We start from the raw sequence: 27,323 nt of genomic DNA, 5'->3' as shown, positions 1-27,323 counted from the left end.
AAATAAAACTCTCTCTCTGTTCTTGAATTTCTTTTGAGACATTAAAAACCCAGAATTTTTCAACCACATTTCTATTGAGATCTAGAGATTAAGCTAGAGTCAAACTGAATTACTGATTGAAGAGTTCTCCCAGAACTACATGAGGTGTTCTGGATAAGGGGAATGGGAAAGGCCTTGGAGGGAATCCCCACCCAATGCAAGGAAGGAAAATGGCACATACGGGAGGGAATGACAGCAGGAACTGAGAGTTCAATTCCAATATTATGTGGTATTTAAGGAGCACCACTGGAGAAGTCAGAGGATATAATTTCTTTTCTCTCTCTATGGCCAGTTTTGGTCAGGACATCTTTCAGAATCTCAACAAACAAGGCCTAATGTTATCATAGTGGAGCGATGGCCTCAGGAATTGATGGGGGTGTTCACCCACCTGCTTCTGATCCCATGGAGTGATTGTAGATAAGTAATATTTCAAATGGCCTTATCCCATCAACATTCACCAGTCAGTCTGGTGATTTCAACTGTAAACATTTTCACTCATTTCTAGAATCTTGCTGCTCATTTCCATGGCAATCCCAGAAGTTACCAGGAACCTTAGAGATCACTTATCACAGTTCTGTTCACTTAAACGAGCCAGGTTGTACCAGTCTATTTGTGTCCCACTATTTCTGACTTAAAAAAGAAAAGAAAAGAAAAGAAAAGAAAAGAAAAGAAAAGAAAAGAAGGAGTTCAGCTTTTGTTCATTGCAAAGCTTACAGTACATGCCTCTGCACCACAAGACCTGGTTCACTGCTACTTTACACCATTGTGGATCTGGTCCAAATTAATCAGTGTTTGGTGGATTCTCCCTCACTGGCAATTTTAAAATCCAGATTGGATGTTGTTGTTTTTATTTCTAAAATATCTTCTCTAGTTCAAAGAAAAATTAATTCAGGTATTTCCTATGGCCTGTGCCATGCAGGAGGTCAGAGTAGATGATGCCAATAGTCCTTCTTAGGCGAATGCAATAAATGCTGGCCTAGGGAATATGTTGATGTTGGACTCTCTCAGTTTCTCCTGATGAAACTCTTCTATTGTAAATAAAAATATTTTTAAAAAATTCACTGGAGCATAGGAAGAGGATCCTAGTTCTGTCACATCCTAGGTGCATGCTCTAACCACTTGGATCTAAAGTCATTCTCATACTTGTATGCTCGCTCTCGCTCTCTCTTTTTTTTTTCTGGTCCAATGGCTCTTGAAGTATTTATCCAAAGTGAAACAGCTTCAGCAGGAGAGATTGAAGGAGCCCCCTCAACATACTATCATCATGGCTACAGCACTGGTGCAGATTCCTGGTCACATCTCCTCAGGCAGAGGAGAGACATGAATCAGGGTCTCCCCCATACCAGATGAGTGCTTTCACCACGGAGCTGAGAGTTATGAGGGAGCTCCTTCCCCATGACCTCTAAGAGAAGGCCCACAGCTGAGAATCCCAAGCAGAGGTAGGTGTCTCCCTCTGGCCTGGGTTTAGGTGGTGAAGTCCTAAGAGGGGCTGGGCTTAGTACACAACTCTTTCTTTGACATCTCCTATTGGGGAGCTTAGGCACGCAGCCACCTAACATGCTACCTTTTGTGGATCCTATTCTTAGGCATCTATCATGCCTGACTCTGGCTTTGTGTATTGCAGTGATTTTCTAGGTGCCCAAAAGATAGGTGTGATGACTCAGAGGGAACATCTACCCTTAAAATGCTCTCCCTTCTGCATAGTTAATCCACCTTCCTGAGTGGCAGTAGCTATGTTGGTGGGAGAAGTTCCCCTGTCGACATAGCACTGTCTACACATTAGGTTAGGTCAGTGTAAATATATTGCTCAGGGATGTGGATTTTTCACACCCATGAATGACATAGTTATACCAATATAGGTCTGTAGTGTAGACCAGACATTAGCGTTGCAATGTCTAAATCCCTTTGTGATTCTAGCCCTTAGTGTAAATGGGAAACAAGAGCATTAAATCAGAATTCCCCATTCGTTTTCACCTTTTCACATATCACATCCACTTTGTTTTCCTGATTTTATTTTCTTCACGCTTACAGTGGTTTGAATCTGAAATGACTGGAAAGAAAGCAATGGACCTGATTGTCCAACAGCTTATACCTTGTGCTGGTGAGCACTTCTGACCTACTCCTGTGTAAAGCTGCTGTAGGTGAGAGGAGAATGTCAGGGACTTTGCACAAAGGTAAATGGCTACACAAGATGCAAATCAGTGGTGAAACATACTCACTGAATGATGGGGAAGTTCATTTCCAAATGGTCCATCTATAAACATATCTGGACTTGTACTAACTGTGGCTACATCTGCATGAAATATTGTCCAGCCCTTAGCTATTCTAATTCACAATAGCTCCAATGAAACCAATGCGGTTATAAGATTTGCTCCAGTCGAGGATCTGGATCATCTGACAGTGGTGAACCTGCGAATATCCAATGTACCAAGGGATGGACACTGCAGAGGGATGCTTGGAGATCTCAGCAAAACTGTGTCTCAAATAGACTGGTAAAAACTGGCTTGTTTAAGTGAATGGAACTGTGCTAATTAGTCTCCAGAGCTCCTGGGAAATTCACAGATTGTCTTGGAAATGAGCCAAAAGATTCTAGAAATGGGTGGAAATGTTTACAGATGAAATCATCAGAATGATTGGTGAATTGTGATTGGGTGAGGCTAAGAACATAAGAATGACCATTCTGGGTCAGACCAAAGGTCTATCTAGACCAGTATCCTATCTTCTGATGGTGGCCAATGCTAGTTGCTTGGCTGCACCATCTGGAATATTATTTATCTGGGGGTCACTCCACGGGATTACAGAGGGATGGATGAAGTGGAAGGAGAGAGCTTTATCATTTTGATGTTTAACCCCACCAACACCCAAGACCCTGGCTCCACCAGGACCTCTTTAGAACTTCTTTGTTCAGCTTCTGAAAGATGCCTGCACCAAACCTGGGCAGACAGAGAGAACCAACTGACATCACCCTCACCTCCCTGGTTTTGGCTGAATCCCCCAAAACACAAGAAAAGGAGCCTCTGACTCCTGCTGTCACTGCCCCTTGTGTCATTTTCCTTTCTTGCTTTGTGTCTCTTCTTTCTAATCCCTCTCCATTTGTCTTCTTTCTAGTAAGAGTCTGACTTAGAGACCACAGGAGTTCAAACCTACATTACAGAGCTGTAGGCATGTTACCAGAAAGGCAGCTAAAAGCAACCCCTTGAACATCCAGAGCCTGACAAGCATTTGCCAGGTCTCAGAATGGCTGATCAGACCATGTGCTGGGCCTATGTTTTCCTAGCCATGTGTGAGTCAGCACAAGAGACAGAAGTTGACTTTCTTTGTCTTTGGTGTTCTTTTTCTGATGTGCGTTTCTCTCATGCTAGGTTTGGACTCCAGCAACAACAAAAGTTCATGACCATCAAAACTATTTTTTTTCTATTTTCTACCCAAAAAGGACAGTTAAGCCATCTTTAATACCCTACAAAACCCTCTGTAAACAGATGTTTTCCACAGAAAAGACTATATGGCTAAAAGGAAGGGAATAAGGGAAATTGTTGCCATGAAATCATTACTTAATGCTTTATTTTACATAGAGCTAAACTGTTTGTGCTTGTATGTTGGTTTTTGAGGGGACTTTAATAAAAGAGTTTAAAAAGATATTCAGTGATGGAGATAATGATATGACTCAGCAGCATTAACTGGATGTGAAATCCATGACCTCAGTAAATGGTTTATTGATGCATGCTTTAAGTGTGCATTAAATATATCGGTGTATGATTTAACCATATCCTGCCAGCCATGCTTTTTGAATAGCAGAAAGTATTGGCCTAATGGGCCATTGGTAGAGATGTGTCAGCTAGAATCTGTATCTGGGCTTATTCAATGCAGTAACAGACCTTTTAGGGTCACCACTTTGTTGTAGGTTTAGCATTTTAAAATAAGTAAGAGAATGCCAGGATTGTTTTTCTTTTCATTTGCAACTCGATGTTTCTGTTAAAATGTTATGTTTTGTTTGTGCATGAGGAATGTGTGTGTTAGAAGATAAGTCTGAAGGCCATCACCAAACCAGATGTTCTAGGGAGGAACCAAGGACAGATTCAAGGGCACCAGAAGATTACAACAAACCCCTGTTAAAATGTCTGAAGAGGGCAGACTGATGACTCTAAAGATGAGTCAGGCACTTATAAATGGGGACAAGATAGCTGTGATCAAAACCAGCATGGGGAAAGTTCCCGAGAGCATTGATGAAAGAACAAGATAAAAGGCAATTTAGGAAAACAGGTACTCGTCAAACAATTGATTACAGCATGACAGTGCAAAACTTATTGGTCCCAGTGAAGGAAAATCACTATATAAACAGAGTGCCCTGCCAAGAAACTTTGGCTTCAACCTGCCAAGACTTCCCCGGAGCATCATGTCACAACCAATAGAACCCGGCTCCTCCCTACCTGTGATCAACTTACCTAGCCACTGGTTTGATTCAACTCTGGACTGGTAACTACAACATCGACTGGCAGGACAGTGTGTGTGTGTCATACAATCATAGAATCATAGAAGATTAGGGTTGGAAGAGACCTCAGAAGATCATCTAGTCCAGGGGTTGGCAACCTATGGCACGTGTGCCAAAGACAGCACACGAGCCAATTTTTGATGGCATGCTGCTGCCTGCTGGGGTCCTGGCCGCTGGCCCCTGGGCTGACCAGGGCTGGTGGCCGGGATCCCAGCAGGCAGCAGTGTGCCATTAAAAATCCTGCCCTGCCCAGCCTGATCTTCTCCGTTCCCCACCCACCGCACTCTCCTGTGGGGGGCAGGGGCAGAAGCTTGGTCCTGCTGACTGCTGCTGCAGGGCAGCCTCCACTGGCAGCCAAGTTCCCTCCTCCCCAACTCTTCCCCCAGTGTGATGGGTTCCTGCCCCTCCTCTGCACCCGCCCAGTGGCAGAACAGCGGATGGCCTTGGAGAGGGAGAGGGAGAAGCAGGGCCGGAACCGTAGGGGCAGCCGTGCTCTCAGATCCGGAGAAGAGGCAAAAGTGGGGCAGGGCCTTGGGGAAGGAGGAAAGAATCAGGGCATATCTCCGCCAGTCTCCTGCTGTGAACTGCTCAGGGCAGGGGGCTAGGAACACCACCACCTCCGATCCCAGCCCACTCCCCCTGTCCTGACTCATGAAGTCCCCATGCCCTCCAGCCCTCTGCCCTGCACCCTGCACCCTCCACAATCCCCAGACCCCTGTAATGACCCCTGAACCTCCTTCACACACATCCAGTCCCCAGCCCTGACCTCTGCATCTTCCCACAACCCCAGCCCTGACTCCTGCACCCCCTCAGACACACCCATCCCCCGCCCTGACTCCTGCATCCCCTCACACACACCCATCCCCATGTCCTGACTCCTGCACCTCCCCACATACCCAGCTCCCCACACTCCATGCCCTGACTCCTGCACCCCCCTCACACACACTCATCCCCCTGCCTTGACTCCAGCACCCCCACACATACCCATCTCCCCCACACTCCATGCCCTGACTCCTGCACCCCCCATGACCGCAGCCCTGACTCTGGCACGCCCCAGACATACCCAACTCCCCTACACTTCATGTCTCAACTCCTGCATCCCCCTCATCCATCCCATGCCCCTTCTCTGACTTCTGCACCCCCCACACATACCCAGCCCCCCCAAACCCCATGCCCTCACTCTTGCACCCCCCACATCCCCACCCTGAGCACCAAACGGAAGCTTCTCCACACCCCCCACTACATTCCCATCTGAACTTCTTGCACCAAATGGGAGCTGCCCAGGTAAGCGTTCCACACTCAAGCCTCCTGCTCCAACCCTGAGCCCCTTCCCTCAGTCTAGCTCCTGGCCAGACCCTACACACCAACCCCCAGCCATGTGCTCAGTGCACTCGCACCCTCAACTCAGTGCAGAAAGAGAGGAAGAGAATGGTCTAAAACCAGGGAGAAGGTAGGTGCCAACTCTATGTGGGCGGGGCCGGGACCCCAGACCAGCAGTGGGCTGAGTGGGGCAGGAAGCATGGATCCTGACTGGCAGGAGCCAGAAGATGGAACCACAGACTGGCAGCAGCATGAGCAGCAGCGGGATGAGCCGCTCAGCCCACTGCTGGTCTGGGGTTCTGGCTACCAGCCCCTTGCCAGCTGGGGTTCTGGTTGCAGGCCCCGCTCAGCCTGCTGTCAGGTTAGATGAACGGAACCCCAGGCCAGCAGCAGGCTGAGTGGGCCGGTGGCGTAAGATCAGCATTTTAATTTAATTTTAAAAGAAGCTTCTTAAACATTTTGAAAACCTTGTTTACTTTACACACGACAATAGTTTAGTTCTATAAGGTATAGACTTATAGGAAGAGACCTTCTAAAAACGTTAAAAGGTATTACTGGCACATGAAACCTTAAATTAAAATGAATAAATGAAGACTTGGCACACCACTTCTGAAAGGTTGCCGATCCCTGAGCTAGTCCAACCTTCTGCTCAAAGCAGGACCAACACCAGCTAAATCATCCCAGCCAGGGTGTTCTCAAGTCAGGCCTTAAAAACCTCTATGGATAGAGATTCCACCCGCTCCCTAGGTAACCCATTCCTGTGCTTCACCACGCTCCTAGTGAAATAGTGTTTCCTAATATCCAACCTAGACCTCCCCCACTGCAATATGAGACAATTGTTCCTTGTTCTATCATCTGCCACCACAGAGAACAGCTGAGCTCCATCCTTTTTGGAACCCACATTCAGGTAGTTGAAGGCTGCTATCAAATCCCCCCTCCCTTTTATCTTCTGCAGATTAAACAAGCCCAGTTCCCTCAGCCTTTCCTCATAACTCATGTGCCTCAGCCCCCTGATAATTGTCATTTGCCCTTTGCTGGACTTTCTCCAGTTTGTCCACATCCTTTCTGTACTGGGGGCCCCCAAACTGGACACAATACTGCAGATGTGGCCTCACCAGTGCTGAATAGAGGGGAATAATCACTTCCCTAAATTTACTAGCAATGCTCCTACTAATGCAGCCCAATATGCCATTTGCCTTCTTGGCAACAAAGGCACACTGCTGACTCATACCCAGCTTCTCATCCACAGTAATCCCCAGGTCCTTTTCTCCAGAACTGCTGCTTAGCCAGTTGGTAACCAGCCTCTAGTGGTGAATGGGATTTTTCCGTCCTAAATCCAGGACTCTGCACTTGTCCTTGTTGAACCTCATTGAATTTCTTTTGGCCCAATCCTCCAATTTGTCTAGGTCACTCTGGAACCTATCCCTTCCCTCCAGCGTATTTACCTCTCCCTCTGGTTAGTGTCATCTGCACTTTTTCTGAGGGTCCAATCCATTCCATCATCAAGATCATTATTAAAGATGTTGAACAAAACTGGCCCCAGGACTGTTTGATACTGGATGCCAGCTAGATATTGAGTGTTGATCACTAACTATTGAGTCCAACAATCTAGCCAGCTTTCTATTCACTTTATAGTCTATTCATCCAATCCATACTTTTTAAATTTACTGGCAAATATACTGTGGGAGACTGCAGCAAAAGCTTTGTTAAAGTCCAGATAGATCACATCCACTGTTTTCCCCATAACCACAGAACCAGTTATTTCATCATAGAAGGCAATCCGGTTGGTCAGGCATGACTTGCCCTTGGTGAATCCATGTTGACTGTTCCTGGTCACCTTCCTCTCCTCCAACTGCTTCCAAATGGTTTCCTTGAGGACCTGCTCCATGATTTTTCCAGTGACTCAGGTGAGGCTGACTGGTCTGTGGCTCCCCAGGTTCTCCTTCTTCCCTTTTTTTAGAGATGAGCACTATATTTTCCAATCATCCGGGATCTCTCATGATCACCATTAGTTTTCAGAGATAATGGCCAATGGCTCTGCAATCACACCAGCCGATTTTCTCAGCACCTCAGATACATTAGATCTGGACCCATGGACGTATTCATGTCCAGCTTTTCTAAATAGTCCCTAACCTGTTATTTCACCATGAAGGGTTGCTCCCCTTCTCCCCAGACTGTGTTGCCCAGGAAAGCAGTCTGGGAGCTGACCTTGTCTGTGAAGGCTGAGGCAAAAAGAGCATTGAATACCTCAGCTTTTTCCACATCCTCTGTCACTAGGTTGCCTCCCCCATTTATTAAAGGTCCCACACTTTCCCTGACATTTTTCTTGTTGCCAACATACCTGTAGAAATCCTTCTTGTTACCTTTCACTTCCCTTGCCAGCTGCAACTCCAGTTGTGTTTTGGCCTTCCTGATTACACCCCTGCATGCTCAAGGAATATTTTTATACACCTCACTAGTCATCTGTCCAAGTTTCCACTTCTTATAAGCTTTCTTTTTGTGTTTAACCTCACTAAAGATTTCACTGTTAAGCCAAGCTGGTCACCTGCCATATTTGCTATTCTTTCTGCATATCAGGATGGTTTGTTCCTGGACCCGCAATAAGGCTTGTTTAAAATGCAGCCCACTTTCCTGGACTCCTTTCCCCCTCATATTAGCCTCCCAGGGGATCCTTCCCATTAGATCCCTAAGGGAGTCAAAGTCTGATTTTCTGAAGTCCACGGTCTATATTTTGCTATTCTCCTGTCTTCCTTTTGTGTGTGTGTGTTTGACTCAATGCACATGCTAATTGTTTATCGTCAATAAACATGGTGTATTGCCTTTCCTCCCAAAAAAGATCCAGTGTGCTTCTTAGAAGCATAACATTTGTGGTGGAGAATAGCAAAAGGGGGAAGACATACTCTTTGATTGTAGAAATCCTGCTAAAAGGTATACTATACGTATAAAGTGATCGATCATTCAGGTGTGCACCCCTCTGGTTTATGGGTCCTGGGCAACAGAGGGAGGATTAGAGTCCTCCCTCTGACCCGTCTGTTGGGGAAAATTATACAGATAAGATATATGTGTAAACTGTTTGTACAAACTGTCTAGGTATATAAACCCCCAATCACAGAGATACTGGGGCCTAATGGGGAGAATTAGAGTCCTTGCTCCTTCCTGTCTGTTGGGGAAAAATTGCCTAGGTGAATATACCTCGGTCGTAGCAGGGTCGAACCCAAAAGGTAGGGGACTTTGCATTCCCCCCTCCTGCTCCGTCAGGCAGATTTTTTAGTAGATATAGATTTTTTGTGCTTTGTAAGTTCCAGCACAAGTGTGGGCACAGAAAAGTTATAAAGATAAAAGAGATTCATAAAGAAAATATGTTCAGGCAAAAAGAGTCCCTTAAGAACAAAGCTCAATAAGAGCAGAAGAAATTGCAATTCATACAGGAAATTACTCCTTTTTTAGACAATTTTGCAAAAGTTTGGGCACAGACCATGGAGTAAACAAGCATTAGCCAATGTGCACACTATAACTGATTTGGCAGATGGATTCACAATATATCTGTTGGTCTACAGGCCATTGACCTCGATAAAAAGAGGCTCGGCTGCAATTTGGCTATTGTGGGAAGCATGCAATGAGGCATTCCTTTGCTTGGCTAGCTGCCGAGAGGAGAATGCCGCACTGCATGAGAAGCTTGGTGTATCTGAACAAGAAACTGTTAAATGGAAAATACCGACCACTGGGGTACGAAGCCAATTAGACATTCTCAAAGATATCCTAAGAGAAGTTAAAATAAAAGAGAAGAGATTATCTGAACAGGTAGAGGAAAAAGAGAAAACACAAAAAGAGGATCAGATTTTACAGAGAATGGTAAAGAAATTAACTTTAGAACAAGGAAATCTCCTGTCAATCACAACTGCTGTGAATCTATTGTTAAATATCTCAAAACAAAACTGGGGTTTTTAACCTGCCAAGTAGTGGCTGTGATGGCAGGAGAATGGGATCAAGCCCAATACGGCAAGATCCCTGAATGGGAGGGAAAATGGGACCCTAGGGAAGCTTGGGATGGAGATATGTGGGATGAACCCCAGGGATTGGAACCTATTCAACAAAACCCTATTGCAGCAATACGACAAACTACAGTCACAACACCCACAGAGAGGGGGGCAAGAACCACTGTCCCTGTATCAGCCACTGACTTATGACTGATAGTTTGGGACCCCTAAAAAAAGACTACTTCTCCAGATGGTGCTCTAATGCATTTTTGCTCGCACCAAGGGAAGAGCTGAACACCACTGAAGTCCACTGCTTGATGAGTGTCTGCACGGATTCAGATATTTGGGAAGGCCAAGATAGGATTAGAGTCTATGAGAACTGCAGCATAGTGCCTTTAATGGAACTTTTGGGGGAGCAAATAGGCAGGCACAATTTCATAGCACAAGCCATAGCCACAACCCAAAAGCCCAATAAATACCCCAAGAATTATTTAACCTGACGGAGTCTGATGCAGATAATGGCTGGCTTACCGTCATTGGGCAAGGCCACAGCACTGGATACAGTGACATTCACCATAGAATCCTAAAGACATTGTGCTGTTTCCTTAATCCCTTACTACTCTGGAAGACTTGGAATTTGGAAAGAGGGTCTCCTAGCTACCCTAGAGGAACTAAGAGGCTTGTTCCAACCAATTAATACCCATTCTGGACCACAGCCCACTATAAAAATACAAAGAGCTGCCTGTGTAGCTGCATTAGAACCAGAAGTTACATACACCAACGAAAGCAGCACAAAGGGAATCAGGGGATCCCGAGGAGGATATACTAGAGGCCAGTGCCATGGATGGGGAAATGGGGGCCACAAGGAGCTCAGTTATACCCAGACCTCTGGCAATATCAGACAGCCTCCCCCCAGTAGTCAAAGGAGAGATGTGGGCACACGGAAAATGAGGTTCACCAGATCGCCCGGGGCAAACCAAGAACACTGGAATGGGTCCCTCAAACTAGAGATAGTCAGGGAGGCCATGAGGTTGCAAACCCCACCAACAGAGGTGACTAATATTAACTGCTAGTGCACCACCCTCTTCTTCCTTGATGCAATGCTTCCCAGATCCACACTCTTTATTGGAGAAAGAATAGAGGGACCCACTGAATGAGGAACCCCCACCACCAGTAGCAGCACAGAAGTGGAGGTTCATAGGCATGGTCTCCTGGAATCCTGAGGGACGACCATGTGAGTACATTAAGCAGGGTGGATATATCCCTAATAGATACAGGAGCCACTGTATTCTTAATGAAAACAACCCCAAAAGCAGGAAAAGATTAAAACAGTAGTTTTGAAATCCTTTCAAGGGAAACCTAGTCTCAAGTGGGAATGGACTCAAGTCTCCATTTCGGTACAAGGATTTTTAACATTAGAGCATTTGATCCATAGTCCTGATATGGTTGATGAAATTATTCTGGGATCTGACTGGTTGTTGAAAAACAGTGTGGTGATTAATATTCCTAGAGGTACTCTTTAGAAGTTAGAAATTCCTCCTCACCATTCAGGAAATATTGGGCGGGATGTTATATGAACCAAAGGGGGAGAGAGTCCAGTAGCTGCACTTCAGCTGAACAAGCTGAAAAATGGCACTTAAAATTCCCTTCAGTATGGACTCTGAAGAAAACAGATTGCAGTAAAATTAATGCTTGTGTTAAGATTGCTGGGGAATTTGTGCCTCCACAAACACAATATTCTTACCCGAGGGAGGCAGAGACCCAACCATCCAGGAATTAGAGCAACAAGAGGTCATTCAAAAAACATATGCACCCTTTAACTCCCTTGTGTGGCCAATGCTAAAGGCAGATGACCAACAGAGATTTCCACTGAGATCTGTCTGCATTAATTTCCTTTGAAATGAGACATTCCCTTTTTTCTGTAACTTTGTCTTTGGGATCAACGGTTCTCCTGCCTCCATTATTTTCCCTTTGGAATCAGTTGTTTTCCATGACTTCCCCTTTGAGTTTAGTAATAGGACTGTCTTTGCACCATTGTTTTTCCTTTCTAAAAACTAATATTAACTTTCCTCTATGCAATAATTTCAGATTCCCACCAGCAGAAATAGCTTGGGAGATTACATGATCTCATCTGAAGGAGCAATTACCAACCAGGAGACACATTAATTTCTGTGAAAGGGAATAATAAAAATAAATAAATAAACCAAGAATCACTGTAAGATGCGGGCAGTCAGACAGGTCCGCCCAGGGGCGGGGGCAAGTGGGGCAAGGGCCCCATAAGCCCTGGCCAAGTGCCGGTTCGGGTCTTCGGCGGCATTTCAGCGGTGGGAGGCCCTTCAGTGCTGAAAATATGGAGCGACTGAACGGCCCCCAGCTGCTGAAATGTCGCCAAAGACTTGGACAGCAGCCAGATGAGTACAAGTGCCGCAGCTCCCACACTTTGCCCCAGGCCCCATGAATCCTCTGGACGGCCCTGCAGCCAGATAGGAACCCAAAGCTCAGTTTACTGAGATAATTGAAGAGTATCAGTAGTAGAAGAGAATGGAAAAGGTAGTGCAAAGACTATAATCTTATCTCAGAAAATCTGAAGGAAGGATTAGGGTTAGGGTACAGCTGACAATAGATCCTCAATGTGAAAGTAAAAGCAGCACAGGAAAAATGAAATAATCTGATTTAGAAAAGAAAAATACTTGCTCAGGCACCCGCCATATAAAACAGAATAGGATTGCTTGTTCAATCCAGGGGGAAAGGAAATGAAGGTAGATAAGTTATAGCAAAACATGCCCCCAAAAGAGCAATGAATGGCTGTCAGATTTAGAATATAAAAACAGCCATTCTGGGTCAGAGCAAAGGTCCATCTCCCCCAGTATCCTGTCTTCTGTCAGTGGCCAATGCTAGGTGCTTCACTGGGAATGAACAGAACAGCTGATCATCAAGTGACCCAATCCCTCTCACCTATTTCCAGCTTTTGGCAAACAGAGACTTGGGACACCATCCCGGTCCATCCTGTCTAACAGCCATTGATGGACCTATCCTCCAGGATTTTTTCTAGTTTTTTGGCTCCTTGTGTGTGTGTATTATATTTTTCACCACATGAGTTTTATTGCTTGTTAAAATTTTGAAACAAAAATATAGTCTCACTTCTCTGTGCATATGTGTCTTTCTACATTTCCATTTTTCTGTCACATACACTTCTGTTGCACCAGTGTCAATGTACCGTTGCCACTCCTGGTGTAGACATAATTTATATGGGTGCATCATGAATCAGTGGATAAAGAGCTCAGAAGTTAGGATATATCAAGAATTGATATATAAAGATATATCAAGAAGGCCACATCTGGAGTAGTGCATCCAGTTTTGGGTCCCCCACTACAAAACGGATGTGGACAAATTGGACAGAGTTCAGCGGAGGGCAACAAAAATTATTAGGGGGCTGGGACACATAATTTACAAGGAGAAGATGAGGGAAGTGGGTGTGTTTAGTCTGCAGAAGAGAAGAGTGAGGGGGCTTTGATAGCAGCCTTCAACTACCTGAAGGGGGGTTCCAAAGAGGATGGAGCTCAGCTTTTCTCAGTGGTGACAGATGACAGAACAAGGAGCAATGGTCTCAAGTTGCAGTGGGGGAGGTCTAGGTTGGATATTAGGAAACACTATTTCACTGGGATGGTAGTGAAGCAGTGGAATGGGTTACCTAGGGAGGTGGTGGAATCTCCATGCTTAGAGGTTTTTAAGGCCCAGATTGAGAACGCCCTGGCTGGGATGATTTAGTTGGGATTGGTTCTGCTTTCAGCACAGGTTTGGACTAGATGATCTTCTGAGCTCCCTTCCAACCATAGTCTTCTATGATTCTAAGTGTGTAGGATAAAAAACAGGAAGAGATTTCAGAGTGATTGAGTCTGATACCTTTGCTTTAATAGCTAGGATCTGCTAATTCTCTTTAAACTTATCTGTATTTTATTACTCATAAAATTTTGAGAAATAAACTCTCTCTCTCTCTCTCTCTCCATATATTCACCTCATTCTCTCTATATCTCTGTGATTCTCCTTTTTTTCATTTTTCTGCAGGCACATCATTCTCCCTTCTGGATAAAAATGACTCTCTACTTTCATTCCTGATGCCTTTTCATTTTTATTTCCTTTACATTTCTTTATATAGGGTTGATTCTGATCTCAGTTGCACTTGTGTAAATCCATATGACGCTGATGTAATGTACCCTGGTGTAAATGAGATCAGGAAACACTCATGATGTATGTTTAGGGGTTTTTATTTGTTTGTTTGTTTGTTTGTGGGGGGAGGGGAGATGTACCCTTGGTTGAACTCTAAACATCTTTCATTTCCAATCTATTATTTTTTTATTATGTCTTATAGATTTGTTGATGTGACACTGATGTGATAAAGATATTTCAAAATTGGAGCTTAAAAGTCTTTATTTAGAGTTCAAGAGAGCTTACGGGACTTAGATGGGACACTTCTGTACTTCAATAGGGTTCCATGCTCTTGGTTCACCTATATTGGAAGCTCAGCCTCTTAAGAATATGAGTCTTCCTCTGTTAATTGACAACTTCATTTTTCCAGTGCAAAGATGCAGTGCTGTGAGATTACCTAGTCCAGTTTCCCAGCAGTGTAACCGACAGAACAACCTGACTGTATATACTCCATTAATATTTAATGGCTTTATGCTTCTAGATACATATTATGGAGAAAGCAGAAGAAAAAATGAAAACCTGGTAATGGATTTCATCCTTTTAGGGTTTGGGAATGCCCCTGAACTGCAGCCCCTTCTCTTCCTGCTGTTTCTCGTGATCTACATTGTGACCGTGCTTGAGTACATCCTCATCATTATGCTCGTTGTGGTTGATCAACACCTCCACACCCCCGTGTACTTCTTCCTTGGGAACTTGACCTGCTTGGAGATCTCCTACAAATCCACCATCCTGCCCAGGATGCTGGCCAGTCTACTAACTGGGGATGGAACCATTTCTGTTAAGGGCTGCCTTGTGCAAACATATTTTTTTGCTGTCATAGCAACAACAGAAAATCTGCTGCTTGCAGCAATGTCTTACAATCGGTATTTAGCAATATGCCATCCACTCCGTTATGCTGCTCTGATGAATGGTAGAGTTTGTTTCCAGCTAGTGGCAGGATCCTGGGTATATAGTTTTCTGGTCATTGGCACACTAAATTATTCCTTGTTCAAATTAACATTCTGTGGTTCCAAAGAAATTGACCATTTCTTTTGTGATTTTTCACCCATGATAAAGCTGTCTTGTGTTGACACCCAGACTCTGCAACTGGCGACATTTACTGTCTCTACCATTGGGACACTTGTGCATTTGCTACTGACACTGACATCCTACATTTATATCATCACTGCCATTCTGAGAATCCCTTCCACCACAGGGAGGCAAAAGGCCTTTTCCACCTGCTCCTCTCACCTCACTGTGGTGACAATTTTATACATGAGCGTGATTACTGTCTATGTGTTTCCAGGGCTGGTGCAACAATTTAGGCGGACTAGGCGGTTGCCTAGGGCACCAAGATTTGGAGGCTCCAAAAACCAGCGCCCTTCATTTTTTTTAAGTGGTTGAGCGGCCGCTGCTGCTGGGATGGATAGGAGTCTGAGCTGCCAGCAGCAGCTGCAGCGGGCAGCCCAGGGTGTCCCCTGGGTCAGCACTACACTGCCAGCAGCCCAGGGGGTCCCCTGGGTCAGTGTGCCGCTGCTGGCAGCCCAGGGGGTCCCCTGGGTCAGTGCGCCACTGCAGCAGCCAGCAGCCCAGGGGGTCCCCTGGGTCAGTGTGCCGCTGCTGGCAGCCCAGGGGGTCCCCTGGGTCAGTGCGCCCCCATGGCAGCCGACAGCCCCGGGTGTCCCATGGGTCAGCACACCGCCGACAGCCCAAGGGTTCCACTGCGCAGTCGCTGCTTCACTTCTCTCGCCTCCCAGGCTTGCGGCGCCAATCAGCTATGAGACGCCGCAAGCCTGGGAGGAGAATTACAGCAGGACAGAGTGCTCTGGGAGGATGCGGAGCAGAGGTGAGCTGGAGTGGGGAGGTACCGCAGGGCTCCTTGGGCCAGGTGGTGGGGAGCTGCTGCAGAGTGCGGGGAGCTGCCATGGGGGCGGGGGCACACTGCAGGGCTAGGGGGGAGCAAGGTGAAAATTTCACCTAGGACGCGAAACTTCCTTTCACTGGCCCTGTGTGTTTCCATCAAGCAACAGTCCCAAGGTCCTACACAAAATATTTTCTCTTTTCTATACAGTTCTGACTCCCATGATCAACCCTATTATCTACAGCCTGAGAAACAAAGAGGTCAAACAGTCCCTGAGAAAAACTATTCTGAATCGAGTTGATTTCAGAAGCAGGCATAGAATCTTAAAGGGAAAATTTCAGCCTGTATAAAATACAGATTCACTGATATAGTTCCTTAGACATGGCCATTTCATTCCTTCAGAAAAGGGTTACCCATTATTGAGCTTACTCTTTCTTTCTTTCTTTCTTTCTGTTACTCTGTTACTTTTTGAGCATTCATCTTTCATCACACTGGTCAGGCATGACTTGCCCTTGGTGAATCCATGTTTACTGTTCCTGATCACCTTCCTCTCTTCCAAGTGCTTCAAAATGCATTCCTTGAGGACCTGCATCACAATTTTTCCAGGGACTGAGGTGAGGCTGACTGGTCTGTAGTTCCCCGGATTCTCCTTCTTCTCTTTTTCAAAGATGTGAACTATATTTGCCTTTTTCCAGTCATCACCGTGAGCTTTCAAAGATAATGGTTAATGGATCAGCAATCACATCAGCCAATTCCTTCAGCACCCTCGGATGCATTAGATCCGGTCCCATGGATCTGTGCATGTCCAGCTGTTCTCAACAGCCCTTAACCTATTCTTTCACCACTGAGGGCTGCTCACCTCATCCCCATACTGTGCCACCAAGTGCAGCAATCTGGGAGCTGACCTTGTCTAGCTGTTGTGAGTCATTCTGCAGCCAGCCAGCCTAGACTTGTGCCTCTCTGTTTTAGGGAGCAGCCTGCTTTGTCTCTCAGTTTTTGTGTTCTTGCATCTTATGGGTCTGAATTCAGAGAAATAAAGTAATGATACATTGCAACATTTGCCTGTGTTTTCATTCTGCCTCCTTTCCTCTTAATTTTAATATCCTATATCTGCATCATCTCTCCCCATCCTATGAATACCTTCCACCACTGGCAGGAAAAAGGCCTTTCCCTCCTGCTTCTCTCACCTCATCTTTGTTACACTATTCTACAAGACTTTGATTATCCAAAACACTGAGAGACTTGAACAAAGGGTTCTGTCCCTTCTACACAGTCCTGACTCCCCTAGTCAATCCCCTCATTTATAGCCTGCGAAATACCAGTGTTAAGGAGGCCCTGAGAAATTCTGTGGCTAAACTGCACATGAATTCAGAGAATCCAAGTAATGTGTTTTTTTTGTCAATGTATAGGAATGTAGGATAAATTCTGCTGGTTTAATGAGTCAGAGGGGTATAGATTAGTGGCTTCTGACTTTTTGTTTTCCTCTTTTTAATCAGGCTGTGGTGATAGAAAATTAGTATGATAGGAGCGGTTTGCTTCATGAAGATCTCTCAATACATAATAAACTACAGAATGCATATATCCACATCTGGAACTGTCTGAGTTAGCTGAGAAAATCAGTGTGTAGCAATGAAAAACAGCCTCATTATTTTGGGTAGATTGTTTTTGAATATGGGTTTCTAAGCTAATTTCCACAGCCAAATAAAAATATAGGAACCTAAACATCATGAATCAAGGATTGAAACTTTTGGCCCAAGTTATTCTTTCATTCCTTCATTCTTCTAGAACACTTGTAGCTATCACTTCAGCATAGATTCAGTATACTCATATTTTCAATTAAGGATAGGCAAAAATTCCCCTTTTCCCTCCTCCAACAGAGGGGCAACTTGAACCAGGGATCTCTGACATCCCAGCTGTGTACCCTAAGCACTAGGCTAAAAGTGACAAGGAAGTCCCTACTTCTACATCAGCCTTTTTCTGTGAGCTCACCTACCAGATTGGACCTCTCAGGTGAGTTAGGTGGAGAGACTCAGGGATGTATGCATCCAGATGCCTGGTCTCAGGCTGCAGTGCACCTGCCCAGAGACAGAACTCTAAGCCCACTAAGGAATTTGACTGCAAAAAGTAGGCTACAAGTTGAGTTCAGATGCCTTTAGACTTCAGAAGCAGCTGCGTGGATGTTTAGAGAATCCCACTGAGGCAGGATTCTGGGACTTAGGCACCTATAGTAGTTAGGAGTCAAAGTCCATTTTTTTGTATCTCGCCCCCGGCTGCTTTTGAATATCTCACTAGGTTCCTGTCTGCATTTTTAGGCAAATAAATATCATTAAAACTCTGGCTCGGAGTGTTTGGAAATAAAGGATCAAGACTCTCCAGCTATGTTTGAGTCTTTTTACAGTCTCCGTCGTATCTGTTATTAGAACCAAGCTCAGTATTTCAGTGATAAAAACTCACTGTTTCAGATGAACCCCTGGTGTAACCAGTGAAAACAGAGGAGTTACACCAGGGAACAATTTGGACTTCGCTGTTGAAAACTCATTGCAACTTACTGGCAATATTTCAGAGGATATGACACAATCAATGCTGCTGTTAATTGATATCTAAATGTCCTAACTGCAAACCCTCCATTACCAATGGGATATATTAGTGAAGACACAGTTTAAAGTCCATCAAGGTGTGTTGTGTTTATATGTCAGTTATTTAAATCCCCAATTCCCCAGTTGTTGCAAACAGGCTAGCTCATCGGGAGCAGTCAGCTGGGCTTTCCACTGATATGAATACAGGTGCTTCTGCTACTTTCTAAATGCTGGTAAAACATGATGACAATCTGATATCTTTGGCCCATTTCCTGGTGAACACACGTCAAAATCATGTCTCAGCTGATCAATTCCCTGCAATTGGGTCACCTTGGTCTGTCCTGTTCTCTGCCTTTGGCTCACCATAGTGCAGTCTCCTGAGGACTTAAATTTTTAGTTTAGCTAAAGTAGTTGGGCTCAGCATAGGGGTATCTGGGTGAACTTTCATTGCCTGAGAGATACAGGAGATCAGACGGTTGAGATCATGTCTCTTCTGGCCTTAAACGTGATGAAACTGTGTAAACCATGAAACTTTTCAATTGTCAGATGTTGGCTGCACGTGTGTTCTCTCTGCATGCTTCACTGACTGTACAGCAGGATCCAGTCGAACTGCCCAGTGATCAGAGACCTGTTAGTAGTGAAGGCACCTGGTCAGGCTTATTACTGACAAACAAACTCCTAAAGTTAGGCCAGCTGAAGGCTTAAAGTGATGTATCCCGACATTTATAGACTGAGACAAACAACTGGGAGTAACCAACTTATATATAATCTTATATATTTCATGATGTGTTTGTTACCGCCCTCTTTTTCCTCCATTCACCACCTGTCTTTGTACATTTCTTCTGGTGTTTCACAAAAAAAAATGGCACTCTTCATTGCTATTGTCAAACTATGCCATTATGTGTTAGATTGGGGTGTTGCTGCGTTGGACTGCTGGAATGTGTTTACGCATTAAGTGTGTTTTAGGAATGCTAGCAATACTGGTGCTGCATTTCAGGCAAGCATCTGTTCTTGATAGGGCTTGACTGTTGCTCATAAATTTTTCTGGCTTTGGTTCAGGCCTCAGGCTTTACACCAGACCCATTCTTCAGGCTATCTTTCTACTACAATCATGTAATTAAATTGTATTAAAAACCTGTCTTAAACAACAGACAAAGGCAATATTTGACTTGCAAAGACAAGGACTTGAATGTTGGAAAATGCCTGATGTGTGGCTGCCTGCACCTCCTTAATTTCACCCCCTGTGCGTCCATACTGTGCCCCGAGTAAGGCAGGGGTCCCAGTGAATCATCCTGCCAGGGAATCAGCACATTATGAACTACCTTCATTGCTCAAGTGCAATTGAACTTTAAATTCAAAACTGGCTTTAGATTGTGGTTGGCACAACTGTAGTTGACTCTTTACGGCTGTGCTGTTTCTGCAGAAGTAAGGGAAGAAAAGTTCAATAGATCTGAATGACACTGAGTATATATTTGGGCCAGATTTTACCACCTTTACTCATGTTTTTTTAGAGCCTTATGTTAAGGAGTTACATGAATTTCAATGGGACTGCTCACAAGAGAAAGAAATACTCAACATGAATAAGGAAGTCGAACTCTGTCACTGAGTATATCAGCTGAAGGGGGAATGGAAAGTCCAGAGATTCACTGAGCTTACTCCACTGTCATAGGCATATGTGTGCTAGTGTAACTACAGCTGTTGATCCAGGGAGCTAGAACCATGCCTCATCTGCAATAAACCTGGCCAAAGTTTATATAAGATCAGAAGGGACCATGATGATCATCTAGTCTGACATGCTGCACAACGCAGGCCACAGAATATCACCCTGGTAGGCAGGATACTGGGCTGGATGGACCTTTGGTCTGACCCAGTACAGCAGGGTTTCTCAAACATGGGTCACCGCTTGTGTAGGGAAAGCCCTTAGCGGGCCAGGCCGGTGTGTTTACCTGCCCCGTCCACGGGTCTGGCCGATCGTGGCTCCCACTGGCCACTGATTGCTGCTTCGGGCCAATGGGGGCTATGGGAAGTGGTGCAGCCCAAGGGACTTACTGCTGCCACTTCCAGCAGCCCCCATTGGCCTGGAGCAGTGATTCACAGCCAGTGGAAGCCATGGTCAGCCGGACCTGCAGACGGGGCAGGTAAACACACTGGCCTGGCCCGCCAGGGGCTTTTCCTACACAGGTGGTGACCTCTGTTTGAGAAACCTTGCAGTACAGCCATTCTTACGTTCTTAGCAACATTTTTCATACTTTGCTTATCTATACGTATGAGTTATTATGGAAATAATATTTTGGTCACTTTGTGCATGTACGGTGAAATCAGCATTTACCAACACAAATCAAACCCTTCCCAACACAGTAGCTGAGTGTGGGACTCAATAAACTTATTCCCATTTCATTTGAACCTAAAAGTTAATCTAGTAATTTTTTTGCCGCCTCATAAAGGTCAGAAATTTCCTTACAGATTTCCTCAGGGAAATGGATACCTCTTTGTTTCTGAAACTATATATGAGGGGATTGACCAATGGGGTTAGAACAGTGTAGAAGACAGAGAAAATTTTCTTTAAATCTATTAGAGTGTTGACAGGTGGCACCATGTAGACAATTATCAGGGTGCCAAAGAAAGTGGTAACCACAATGAGGTGGGAGGAGCAGGTGGAAAAGGCCTTTTGCTGCCTGGTGGCGGAAGGGATTCTCAGGATGGTTATGATGATACAAACATAGGATGCCAGTGTTAATAGAAATGGGGGTAGGGCACATATGGTAGAGAATGAGAAATCAGCTAGGGTGAGTAAGTCGGTATCACTGCAGGACAGTTTGATCAGTGGGGTGAAATCACAAAAGAAATGGTCAATTTCCTTAGGACCACAGAACACTAACTGGAAAATCAAATAGACAATGATGCTGTTGAGGGCAAAGCTACTTATCCAGCACCCTGCAGCCATCTGGATACAAGCCCTGGTGTTCATTATAGCTGCATAGCGCAGTGGATTACATATGGCTAAATACCTATCATAAGACATTATGGATAAGAGGAAACACTCGGTACCAGCCAAACAACCAAAGAAGTAAAACTGCATGATGCAGCTGCTAACAGAAATGGTTCTGTCCTCAGCCCAAAGACTGGCCAGCAGCCTGGGCAGGATGGTGGAGCTGTAGCAGGTCTCCAAGCAGGACAAGTTCCCCAGGAAGAAGTACATGGGGGTGTGAAGGTGCCAATCAGTCACAACTAGCACAACAATGGTGAGGTTCCCAGCCATGGTCACAATGTAGATCACTAGAAACAACAAGAAGAGAGGAAACTGCAGTTTCTGGAGATCCCCGAATTCCAGAAGGATGAATTCTGTGATGAGAGTTTGATTTCGCCATTCTGTATTTGTCATGGGATGTGTCTAATCAGAAATTTAAAGAAACAACAAGAAATCTAAGCATGTAATCATATATATATATATACACAGAGGCACAAAACACCATTATTACAAGAATATAACTGAGTCTGCTTAGTCAAGGTAGAAAATGTTCAAGGTCCAACTAAGGTTCGGCCCTCTGTTTGTATGTATCATGATATGGGGACTCTAATTCCTGCTCACTCACCATTTTTCCAAGGGACTCTTTGTGAAATGTAGTTGTGGAGCTCTAGCAGGTTTCTAATAAGCATGTGTGAACTGCAATTTGTCAAAGGCTTATAGCTTTGCCAAATTTGGGCAGATTTTCATAAAGAAGACAAAAGTCACATTCCTGAATCAAAGCCACACCTTGCCAAATTTCAAATCCTTGAGCCACAGCCTGTGGGCACCAGAGCATCTCAACAAAAAGGTCATCAGAATATTTTAACATGGGCAAAGCAATATGCCTTTCTCTACCCTCGTTACTGAAAATGCATAAATCATTTTGGCTGAGAATTAAAAAACAAAAATTAAATACAGTTTGAGGTTAGACACTTGGCATTTAAAGTTTAGCAAAGTTATAAGCAAATGAAAATATGGTCTTAATGATGGGAAGTGTTAAGTCAGAGTTAATGCTAGCGTCCTCATCTATAGGGTCATGTACATTGATGTACATTAGAGGTAACTCAGCAATAGATAGCTCTGGATTCACACTGGTTTTAAAAAGCTCACAACATAAAATAATTTAATAATTATGAATATGCCCCTGTATGAGGGGATGACTATCTATCTATCTATCTATCTATCTATCTATCCTTTGAGAATCCCAGCCTTCCTGTGCTTAATATAGCCTTACATTAATTTACTTTGGTCCTGGTGCATCTCCATTGAAATCAACGGAGTTTAACTTCTGTAAATGAACACAGTAGTTGATCACACCCACACTTCCTTCATGTCCCAGTATTCTCACGGAGTTGATCACATCCCTGTGCTGAGCTGTGCAATAGAAATGAAGTCTGTATACTATGAGGTGAAGGGAAATCACTGATTGTCTTACAGGGCTGGAGCCCAAAGAACTCTCACCTGGTACAATCTGAGGTAGGGCACGAAGACTTCAGTGGAGCTATGGAGACTCATCAAAGCAGAAAAGGTAGCCCTTTCTCTAAACACAAAGCAACAGTCTGTTTGCTTTTCAGAAAACTTTTTTTCTTTCTTTCTTTCTTTCTTTCTTCCACTATCCCTGTACAGAGAACTTCAAAAGTAGATTCCCCCCAGAATACAGTGAATATACAGCAAGGATACTGCACCTTGCTTTCTAGTCTTTCCCACAAACATTGATGCAAGTTATGTTCCTTGTGATTATCATCAGGATAGCCCCATTCTTCACAATTAATCCTCAGTGCTTTTCTACTTGTTCTGTAGCTACTTCTGTGGTGCTTCCCATTCCTTCAAACTTCCTCAGTGCAATTTTCTTTGTCCCCCTTGCTTTTATCCACTGAAACCACTATTCCTTGGCTGTTGGAATTGATCTGCAAAGGGATTTATTAAATGCAGCTTTTGTCAGAACTGTTTTTTTTAAAGAAGATATTTAGTCCACTTGCTTTACTCAAAGGGAATATTTGTCTTTAACTTGTGCATCCAGTGTGTCCTCTGGTGGCTAGTAAGAGGTAACAAAAGGCAATTATTCCTTTGAGGTCATGGATTAGTCCAGGAAAAGAGAGACGAATGAGGTGGCCCATGCTACGATATTCCTTATGCATCTACCAGAGGGAAAGAGAAATGATGGGGCAGGGAAGAAGTGGGTTCACCCTGCTCATGGAGCTACAGCAATAACTGCAGTTGTGTATCAATACCCCACACTCTATCACTGAATTGTCTTCTTCCTAACCAGGAGTCACATTCTATTCTATTCATGTTCTTAAAACGATGCCCATCCCTGATTTATGTGAGCATGGGGCCTTGACAATTTGTCCCTTATGGACTAAACTCATTCCTTGGCTTTAGCCAGAGGAGGCTGGTGGCACATGGCACTGAAGCTGCCACCACTGTCAGGTCAAGCTGTGGTCTGAGCCATTTTCCTAGTGTAAAATAGACAGACCCACAATGAATCTTCCCACCCTGACTCTCCATCCTTCAAGGAACACCAGTGGATTTTTGCAGAGCTGGAAAATCATGTATCACATTGAGCCACAGAGAAAATGTATTCCTCAGACACTCCAGCTCCCTCTTGATCCGAATTGAAGTCAAGAGATTGCTTCTCATGGAAGTGCAAGCCATTGAAAATAAAATTAAGAAATGGCTTTAAAGGGAGAGAGGAGGAAGTGTACGAGAAAGAAAAAAGAAAGAAAGAGAAAGAAAGAATTTGAATGATTCATCTCAATCTCACTCTTTTGCCTTTACAGATAATGACTTTTAAAAAACTTTTCTTACATGTTTTGCCAGAAGTTTGGACTGGACAAGAGGGGATGAATCGCTTCATGATTACCTGTTCTATTCATTCTATCTGGAGCACCTGGCACACTGTCAGAAGATGTGATACTGGGCTAGATGGACCTTTGCTCTGACCCAGTATGTCCATTCTTGTGTTTTTATGTAAGACTTGAACACAGATCTGTTGACTTTACTTAGAATCAAAGAAAACGTTGTGCAATAAATAGCTGTGTGACTATAATCCTACTGGGAATTATGACCCAATTTAAAGTAATCAGAGGAGCTGAGTCTCCTCTCACACTTACATCCTGTTATAAAAATCAAGAGTAATTCTATTGGAAAAATTGGAGCTGACTGTTTTCTCACTCGTCCTTTTCATGTTCTCTACACCCCTGGCTATAACAGTGTTTCTCAAAGGAGGGTAAATATTTTTATTAGGCAGGGCCAAAAATGGACTTTTCATGCTATGAGCATACCTGAAATTTTGAAATTGGGTTTCATCCCAAAAAGCTGAAATGTCAGATTCTTAGGAGAATCCCAACACATTTTGTTGCAAAAGTGCAAGGAATCTTACCCCAAACCAAAATATGTTCAGTAATTTCTCATTGAAAATGTCAACACAATCAACATGAATTGTTTGATTTGTCCTAACTGCATTTTCTGATCTAAAACAGTTCCAAAACTTTTCAACAGCTCTATTTTTTTTATTATTATTATTCACAGAAAAAAAGACCAAGGGACTCAGAGAGAAAGTCACTTAATCCAATACCACACAGAGTATAGCAGCTAGAGACCTGTCATAACTTTCCTACTCACATCTGAACCTTGGAGTTCAGAACATGAGAAGCTAGCATGAAACCTCCAAACTTAATTACCAGCTTGGATCTGATATCGCTGCCACCAACCAGAAAATTCCAGTGTCTGGCTCATTCTGGTCTCCCCAAACTTTCCCTGGGGGACCCCAAGACTCAGATGCCCTGAGTCTCACCACAAAGGGAAATAACCCACTTCCCTTCCCCCTCTTTACTTCCTCCCAGATTTCCCTGCCCTGGGTACTCTAGGATATTCCCTGCTTCAAGTCCTTGAAACACAAGTACCGAGAGATCAAATCTCTCTCTTCTCTCACCCAGAGAGTATGCAAAATCAGGCTTAGTAAATCTAACACAAAGAGATTTTCCCCCTCCCTTCGTTTCTTAGCATTAACCAGTGAAAAAACTCAAACAGGCCTTAAAAAGAAAACTTTATATAAAAAGAAAGAAAAAGACATAAAAATGGTTTCTGTATCGAAGTGACAATATACAGGTTCAATTGCTTAAAAGAAAAAATGAATAAACAGCCTTATCCAAAAAGAATACAATTTTAAACATTCCAGCAACTACACACATGTAAATACAAAAAAACAATATAAACCTCTTGTCCTACTATCCTTGTACTTACAACTTGGAAACAGAAGATTAGAAAGCCTGGACATAGAGAGATCACTCTCAGAGCCGAGAGGGCCACCAAACCAACACAAAGAACACCCACCCAAAACTTCCCTCCCTGGACATTTGAAAAATCTTGTTTTCTGATTGGTCCTCTGGTCAGGTGTTTGGTTCCCTTTGTTAACCCTTTACAGATAAAAAAACATTAACCCTTTGCTATCTGTTAATGACACACCCCCCAAATCACAGACAGTGGGAAACATCACTGGCGGTGGTTTTTTTCCTAGAACTTTTGAAGAAACAGATGAATACACACATACACCTTTACATATACTACTAAGTATGTAAGCTACAAGACTTTTGCATATGAAGGACAATTTTTTAACCAGTGTATTAGAAAGGCTTGAGAGAATTAACATGGTACACTCTGGGTTTTAGAGAGGAATTGGGAAATACTATGAGGTAATTAATAGCTCCCAGGTGCTCTTGGACCGTGAATGGCCCTTCCCATGATGCTTTTATCTTATGGGCCTGTTGCGCCTTCAAGACCATAACCTGGTCTCCTACCTTGAAGGAACGTTCTCTGGTATGTTTGTCATACCAGGCCTTTTGCTTTTTCTGAGCATTTTTTAGGTTTTCTTTAGCAAACGCTAAAGAGTATCGGAGGGTGCTTTGTAGGTTACTTACAAAGTCCAGAATGTTAGTTCCTGGAGAAGGCATAAACCCCTCCCATTGCTGCTTCACCAACTGTAATGGCCCTTTAACCTCATGGCCATACACAAGTTCAAATGGTGAAAACCCTAAACTGGGATGTGGTACAGCCCTGTAGGCAAAAAGCAACTGCTGCAACACTAGGTCCCAATTATTGGAGTGTTTGTTGATGAATTTATGTATTATGGCCCCCAAAGTTCCATTAAACCTTTTGACCAGGCCATTGGTTTGATGGCGGTACGGGGTGGCAACCAAGTGATTTACCCCATGAGTTTCCCACAGTTCTTTCATGGTGCCTGTCAGGAAATTAGATCCTGAATCTGTAAGGATGTCAGAGGGCCAACTTACCCTGCCAAAAATGTCAGTTAGGGCCTGGCACACAGCTTTAGCCTTGGTGTTGCCTAGAGTTACTGCTTCCGGCCATCAGGTAGCAAAGTCCACGAAAGTCAGTACATACTGCTTTCCTCTGGGTGTCTTTTTTGGGAAAGGACCCAGAATATCCACAGCTACTCGCTGAAATGGGACCTCAATTATGGGGAGTGGCTGGAGAGGGCCCTTGACCTGGTCTTGGGGCTTTCCCACCCTTTGGCATACCTCACAAGACCGGACATACTTGGCAAGTCCTTGCCCATCCCCTCCCAGTGGAAGGACTTCACCAGTCTGTCTTTGCTTCTGTTCACCCCAGCATGGCCACTGGGATGATCATGGGCTAAGCTTAAGATCTTTCCCCGTACTTTGTTGGAACCACCAACTGTTTTTGCGGCTGCCATTCTTTCCAGTGTCCACCAGAAAGAATTTACTTGTATAAAAGTCCTTGATCTATCACAAACCAGGATCGGTGAGCAGAGCTGAGAGGCGGTGGGGTGCTCCGTGCCACCGCCCAAGCTTTTTGAAGGCTGTCATCTGCTTCCTGCTCAGTCTGGAAC

General features: G+C 44.2%; 1 protein-coding gene across 1 annotated transcript; it reads left to right on the top strand.

Moving 5' to 3' along the window:
* The first annotated feature begins 14,361 nt into the window (after positions 1–14,361).
* Positions 14,362–16,221, top strand: LOC115637991 (olfactory receptor 6F1-like). The gene is made up of 2 exons (XM_030539597.1): positions 14,362–15,347; positions 16,041–16,221. The coding sequence occupies exons 1-2, from the start codon at positions 14,362–14,364 to the stop codon at positions 16,219–16,221; spliced, it is 1,167 nt and encodes a 388-aa protein (XP_030395457.1).
* Positions 16,222–27,323: the final 11,102 nt, after the last annotated feature.

Source organism: Gopherus evgoodei, chromosome 21, assembly GCF_007399415.2.
Source record: "Gopherus evgoodei ecotype Sinaloan lineage chromosome 21, rGopEvg1_v1.p, whole genome shotgun sequence".
Classification (NCBI taxonomy): domain Eukaryota; kingdom Metazoa; phylum Chordata; order Testudines; family Testudinidae; genus Gopherus; species Gopherus evgoodei.
The sequence above is the reverse complement of the archived record's forward strand: the minus strand, read 5'-3'. Positions and strand labels throughout refer to the sequence as shown.